Source organism: Musa acuminata, chromosome BXJ2-9 (genome assembly GCF_036884655.1).
Source record: "Musa acuminata AAA Group cultivar baxijiao chromosome BXJ2-9, Cavendish_Baxijiao_AAA, whole genome shotgun sequence".
In the NCBI taxonomy this organism is placed as follows: Eukaryota; Viridiplantae; Streptophyta; class Magnoliopsida; order Zingiberales; family Musaceae; genus Musa; species Musa acuminata.
Window position 1 is genome coordinate 16404203 of NC_088346.1, and position 8021 is coordinate 16412223.

Sequence of the window (8021 nt, forward strand, 5' to 3'; positions counted from 1 at the left end):
CGCGTGAGGGCCGCTTATGCATCGAGCAAACAGACAATAAATTTCATGTAGAAATTTTTCTTTTGGTTATTTTTAACTTGAAATTGTGGCTATCGGATTATACTATTTTATACTTAAAATATTAATTTGATGATATATTTGACTCACATGTTCTATATTACGTCGATTTGAAATCTCAATTGTGAAGTTTTTACATCACAAATATTAATCTAATACAAGTATATCTGATTCATTTTAGGTAGGTTTGAGTACTTATCTTATAAAATATTATCCCTAAATATTAATTCATCATATGTTAAGGTTCAAGTGTTTATGTAAGTGACTAGTTCAAGATATCATCTTACAAATTTTTGATATGTTAAATAAGTTATTAACAAAGACCTTGGCATTGATAGCTATAATTTTTCCTGTTAAAATTTATCTTAATAAAAAAAAATACATATAAATCCCTCTAAATTCAGTATTGTTATTTTTTTGCTTTTTAGAATTTAATTCTGGCGTAGTCATTAATTTTTTACCATATTTGACCACTGAAAAGTTTTGGCTTCTTGTTGTGAAATCTTCATTAATCTGAGGATGTAATTATAACACCACCAATGAATTGCTTAAAATAATTATTTTGTTTCACATCATGCTGCTAAGACTTGCATGCTTGAACAAACTATATTGAATTTGATTTTAATTTACATAAAAAAGCAAATTAGAAAGGTATTTTAAAGAATAAATATTTTTATTTCTAAATTAATTAGCTATGATCCCAATAGAAAATAAAATGAAAGATAATAATGTAAAATGATGTGAACATATACGAAATAAACATATATATATATATAGTGGTTATATTGTATTAGATGATTCAAGTATTAATGATGTGAGGATAAGTAGTTAAAAAGAGACATGGATCTAAAAAATTACTAAAAATAATTAAAAAAGACAAGCTCAATAACAAGAGAAAAGATGTAAGTGATCCAAATAGTTAAAACATCACGACTTATCCTTTTCAATATGCAAGAAAAAAGTGACCCCTATAGAGGTTCCACCTGGTGGATGAGATTGTGCCAAGTACAGAAAGTGGAAGCTGCACAAAACTCTATCAATGAAGTTAATAGCACTAAAACCAAACATGTTCAATATTTCTTAGTTCAGTTAGGATTAAAAAGATGGATTCAACTTTACATAATCGTAATCACAGTAACCAACGAGAAAGAAGATTATCTCCATGAAGTTGCTCACTATTTTGGTACTCTGAAAACTACAAATTTTTGTTGGGTCCATCAGTCAACGATGAGATCATGAGATCACAGGGCTGAAAGAATTGAAAGAATGATCAAACTCTGTTGTAACTATCAGCTATTCTTGGTGGGAAGAGAGTTCATCCATCATCCATGAGAGACTGCTCGTGGAGAGTGCCAAAGAAGAATACTAAAATGCTGAAGCAGTACTGTTGCTGTTATTACTGCTGCTGGAACTCGACAGCCGTTTCACCAATCTATCCAAGGCTTCCTTCATCCATGGATGCTGGCATCCCTCTTTGGCATCTGCCACCGTCACCTGATCCACCAAACCAGTATGAGGGATGGAAAACACCACTACCTCGAATCTAAAGATTCAGTTCTCTTGTGTGTGCTTACCCATTTGCGTTCTCTCGTGTGCATCTCAGGCCAGTCCCCCAGTTCCTCCGTCACATTGAGAGGGAACATGATGCCCTCGTGCACTGCGCCGTAGGTCCTGCTCTTGTACTTCCATTTCCCAAGTTTTCGCTGCAACGATGGCACAGCAAGATGGTCAGCAACACTGCGACAAAGGCGAGTAATTTGGAGAGGAAGTGGGCAGGATCGCAAGCTTACCTGCACATTCCCCTGCACTCCAGCTTCCTCCAATGCCTCCCGCAAAGCTGCTTCTTTAATGGTCTCATCCGTCTCCCACCCACCCTGATAAGGCAACAGAAACCCATTGATTTGATTGATTCAACACCAAGAATTCAGATTAATTAAGACAAAAATTGTTCTTTTGGTGGGTTCTCATGAACATTTCATCGAGCAAATTACACGGATCCATTACTGACATGAAAGAAAAAACGTAGCTTTCTGCATACCTTTGGGAACAACAATCCATTTCCTTTGGGCGAACTGATGACAAGAACCTCCATGGATCTATCGAGGTCTTCACCGCCGCCGTCGCCAGGATTATACTTGTAGGGAATGCACCCGACGACGAGGCGGCTCCCGCTCTTGCTGTAGCGCTGGAGCTGCCTGCCCTGCCGAGACACCATGCACACCATCTTCCTCCTTGCAACCTTCCTCGCCTTTTGTTTCCGATGCCGAGTAAACAGGCTAGAGGGGCAATAAATAGAAGAGGAGACGGCGGAGCGCGTGGAGGAAGGTGGCGAATCCAATTGAAGTGGCAGAAGCGTCGCTTCCGGGCATTGTCTGTCACGCTTCTCCGTCACTTCTCGCTTTCGTTAGCGTTTCGTTCCGTGGACAAAACGCGACGGAATTCGTCGTTAACTGTGATGGTATCTCCTTAGGGCGATGGGCCCCGCGGTACGGTTGAATTGACGGGCCGGCAACGCGAGTTCGACCGTGTCAAATTCCCGTGTCTTCTCTGTCGGACGTAAATGGAATCTGGGGTGCCTGTCGCTACCGAGCTAATTATATATTATTTGTATAGTTAATTATTTTTAATATTTTAATCTTTATATCTTAAAAAATTATATTAAAATTTTTATATTTATAAAAATAAATATTTATTTTTATTTCTCTTCGTATCATTGATTTTACTAATAAAAATATTATAAGATTTATTACCTAAATTCGATTTATTACTAAGTACATACGGTATTTTTGTTAGCAAAATCAATAACGTGAGAAGAAACGGATTTAAATATTTTACTTTCGTAAGTATAAATATCTCAATGTAATTTTAAGAATATAAAAATTAAAATGTTAAAGATAGCTAATTAAATTATGTAATATGTAATTAGCGCCTAGCCATTGATGTGAACATGATTTTAATCCTCTCTGAATTTTAACTAATTATCGTCGTATTCTAATCAGATTTGAACATTTAGTTTTTATAATGGTTCTATCTTCTTATCTGTATTAAAATTATATATAAATCATCTAAAAAATCTATAATAATTGAATTTTATTGGATGATGTCCTAATGTTTATTTTTTACCAAGGTCCTTTGTTTCACAATAGGACCAAAATATTTTCAATAAATTTTAAAAAAGATATTTGATATCCATTGTTCTTGGTTGACTTTGATTTTTTTTGGCTTGAATCAATACGATTGACTAAATCAAACCAGTTCAATATAACTCTAAGTATTTAATTATTTATTATTAAGACTTCGATTGTTCTTCTTTTTATCAAATTACCCTGCTACCCTTATTTTATCGATACAACACCAATATTGAGGAAGGTCCTCATTGTTAACTTTCTTATTAGTGATGGCTTACATCACAATCTTCATCGTTATTATTGTTGCCAACACGAGGTAAGGATAACACGAGCCTAATCCTTTAAAATGACAACATGTGGGTGTCACCAAAGAGGAGAGGAAGGTGGTCTGGTGTCATCATCACCATCGGCTTCTTGCCAAGAAGGCATCTCCAAAGAGGAGAGTAAGAGTTATTGTCATCGTCGCTAGTTATGCGGGAGTTAAACAAGTCTTCACGGCAAAAGTATATCAGCCTTCCTATTGTTTGTCATTATCGTGGCCATCGGTTGAGCATTAGCTTCGTTAGCCTTTGTGATCAAGGGTTCATCATTGTATCATCATTTAAGTTTTTACAATCTTATTGAATTTTTATATAACTTAATATAGTATTGGTGAAACATTTGCAATATCATTGAAGACATGTCTGTCCTTTGTATTATCACTGAAGCATCAATTGCATTGGCATCGTGAATCATTCACTGCAATAATAAAAAATATATAAATGATTATATTTTTAGAGTTTGGTACTATTAATTTTAAATGTCATTTAAATATAAGCTACTTATTACAAGATGATCATCTTTCGAATGAAATATTTAGTTATCTAGATGAGATAAATAGGTTTAATGAAATAGTACCTTTGTCGATACCAGAATCATAAGTAATTTTGGGAAGTAGTCATCTAATATCAGTCCAAATTGAAGGATCTATCTCTACATAACTTTAAACATCAAGCTTTATTTTCGAAAGTGATTATGAGTTAGAGGAGCAAATTGAAGTATCTGCACAACCTCAAACTTATAACTTTGATTTTAAAAGGAATTTATAATAGATAACAATAATAATAGTTATAAGATATTTGAAGAAGAGTAGGCTGAGCAAAGAATAAAAGAAGTCAAAGAAGTTATAGATCATAAAAAAGAAATAAAAAATGATATACATCATAATACATTTGATGCCCATAATATTGTTTATGAGCTAATCAAATTTAATCTAGATATGTATGAAAACCTGTTGGAGGATAGGGTTATAGAAGATGATGACTTCAACCTTAATGCTTTAGCTCTATATCTAGATAAAGATGAAATTGTCATCAATGACCTATATATTGGATAAGTAATAATTTGTCACTGTTCATATTACAATATGAAATATAAAGATTTGTTGTGATATTTCATACTCGAGTCCTTCATGTTTTGTAGGTATTTAAAGATATTTCAAAGTTTAGAAGAGTTTGCAAGAATATATCATAAGGAGAAATTTTGAAATGAAAATTAATCTAAGGTTGAGCATTGTGGATGGATGATAGTTGCTCATAGAGATGATATATGTGGGATTATGAAGTCCATCAATGAGCGCCAATACAATATGCCTAGAGGAAATCAAGATCATCCATCTTACACTGGCCAGTTTATAACTGAAGAAATCAAAGAACAAGTTTTTTGCAAATGAACATTATATTCCGAAGATGATAATTGCAAACATACAAAAAAAAATTAGAGTAGTAGTTTTATATAGGAAAAACATATCTAGCATGTGAAATCATATTGAATGAAGTTCATTAAGACTTTGATAGATCTTATGGTGAATTAATGCCTTTTCTAAGAGAGTTGGGAGTTCATGAATATAAAATGATATTTCTTTAATAAGTATAAAGGAAGGATATTTTCGTTGGGTTTTTTTGGGCATTCAGTGTATGTTTGTGCAGTTTTATTAAGTATATCGTCCATTTATCATCGAAGACACAACATATTTATCTGAAAAATATCCTACTGTATTGATGATGGTGACTACTTTTGATGGATCTAACAAGTTATTTCATGTCACATTTGGAGTAGTAGAGATTGAGGGGAGAGAATCATGGGAATTTTTTTCTTTTGGAGTTAGAAAAATGTTTTAGTGCATAATTCTTTATGTATCTTTAGTGACAAAAAATCTAAGAATTCTTATAGTAGTTAAAGAAATATTTTCAGTGGCACATCATGATTACTGCATCGTCCATCTTTCGAAAAATTTAGTAAGTGATATATATATATGATAGAGAAGTGAGTAGACTTTTTTGGGCTGCAACTATTAAGTCCAAGTTTAATGAATGTGAAAATTAATGAAAAAACATAAAAAAAATTTTATTGTTGCATTTATAGAGTGAAATGGGCTATTATATTTTTTTTATAGGATGATGGTATATAATATTAATAACAAATGATACCAAAAGCATGAATTTACTAGTCATAGGTGTTATGCAAACTAATCACGTGAGTGATGACACATGTGACATGACACACACTCTTTTTACTTATTATATTATTTAGTATTTTATCATTTTATATTGCTTGTCACATGAATATATTGTGATGTCCATGGATCTATGCAATGGGAATCGGATCGTGATAAAATCGCGATAATGAGACTGGTTTACCTTTAAACATAGACCCAAATAATCTATGTTACTCGAGAGGGACATCGATACAACTGGATAGACTAATGTATTGTATACACATCTATATGATAGAGACAGCTAGTCTCATAATTACTCGTACGAAGACATTAGGGATACAATGTAAGTGCTTATCGGAGAATGAGCTCACTTATTGATCCGATCATGGAATGCTGGATGGTTGATGATACCTTATTGTCAGACAACAATTCTATCATCCCAATGGTATATATATAGTCCTTAGACTTGACACAAAAGATGTCTTGAATATGAAGTTATCATTTTATAATTGATATTATAATTCTTGTTGTAGAAATATATTTTATTATATTTGTAGAGTGGATTTTAATTGAATTAGGATACTTTTTTATATATTTTGTTGAGATCACCATGTGCTAAATTCTAATAATTATACTAAAATGATCTAAAAATTAGAAAGATACTCAAGTTATACTCTAGTTATGGATAAGATAAGATTATGATCTAATATTTGAATCATGTGCTAAATTTTAATAACTACAACAAAATCATATAAAATATGAAAAATTGATACTAAACAACTTAGAATTATACCATGATAGTTTTGGAAAAATTGGCTCTGATTTAGATTAATTTTAACTCATGTTATACTCAAGTTACGGATAAAATGGAATCACCATCTAACATTCAAATAACTACATGCCAAATTCATTAATTACACTATTTTTTTTAAATTTTTTTTAAAAGTAGTACTTGTCAAACTTACAATCATGTCATGATTTTTTTTTGGATAAGTTCCAATTGGTTATCTTCATTGTAACTCAAGTGTGCAATAAAGTTATCTTGAAGATACACTTGATCACAATATAACACTATACCATGATAGTGGTACTACCATTGAGCAATGCTATTAACTAAGGTAGTGCCATCGCTCCTAAACTAGGTAGGAGTATCACCCAAAACCATGGTCAGTATCCATCTTGAAAATAATAAATTCTAAAATCATGTAAAAATAAAAAAATAGAATAGATTCTGTAAAATATGTTAAAAACATGATATTATTGTTTTGGTGAAGTTGTTTTGGAGATAATTTTAATATTTACACTTGATTTATACTTGATCATATATTCAATATTAAAAACCCCCTATTTCATTGCCTATTGACTCTAATAACAAGAAAAAAATATAAAAAATAATATAAAACATATTATAAACATTTTATTATAATTTTAAAGCAGTTTAAATAGGTTTGAAGATTATCCCAATATTTATACTTGAGTTACACTTTGATTACACTCAGGTTACATTTGATTATAGATTCAATATAGAAATATCATATTTTACCACATTTTGACTCTAAAATCAAGAAAAAATATAAAAATATATTATTATAGTTTTAGAGAAGTTTAAGCAGGTTTGGAGATAATTTTAATATTTACACTTGAGTTATACACTAATTACACTTGATCATATATTTATAACACTTGCTACAAATTCATCTATTTTAAAGCTAAAATGACAGCCATTGACATCTTCATTACTGCCCATCTTCTCAAAAATAAGTAAGATGTAAAATATTAGTCAACATAATCAAATTAATTATATTATAAATACTATTAGATTCAGATCACCTTTATAAATTTCTCTCTTTCCATCTCCCATAGGAATAAAGGATCATTAACCTTATCCGTAGAGGTCTTTGGAACATGGACTTTCATCCGCTTACGTCTACTCTCTCAAAATTCTTTAGGTAACTTGATAAATTTATATATAGGTTATATTTTAAAACTATATATAGGTTGTATTTTAAAAATATATAGGTTGTATTTTAAAACTTGATAAATCTTAAGCCTATACAACCTATGGAATATTGATGATCAAGCCCCTGATTGATCATCATGGTAGTCCTTGAGGCCTATGATCATAAGATATCCAAATCCATGATCTTCAAGTAATTTATGTAATCTTTTAATTTTATCTTTAGAATTTTGACGCTTGGCATATTCTTGTCCAGATCGCACTTGTGTATCCTACAAACTAATTAATATATTAAATAAGGTAACATATTTAAAATTTACAAAAGAGAAATACTAAACTATTATACCTCACTAATATTATTAAGCGATAGTATATAGGTCTTTATAGGAGTCGAAGTGAGCAT

General features: G+C 31.3%; 1 protein-coding gene across 1 annotated transcript; it reads right to left on the reverse strand.

The window, feature by feature from the left end:
* Positions 1-1211: 1211 nt before the first annotated feature.
* On the reverse strand, positions 1212-2336 carry LOC135623371 (nudix hydrolase 17, mitochondrial-like). The gene is made up of 4 exons (XM_065126284.1): positions 2096-2336; positions 1848-1931; positions 1632-1760; positions 1212-1551 (listed from the first exon to the last, which is right to left on the reverse strand). Exons 1-4 carry the CDS (start codon positions 2279-2281, stop codon positions 1423-1425), a joined length of 528 nt encoding a protein of 175 aa, XP_064982356.1. The 5' UTR covers positions 2282-2336; the 3' UTR covers positions 1212-1422.
* Between the last annotated feature and the right edge of the window lie 5685 nt (positions 2337-8021).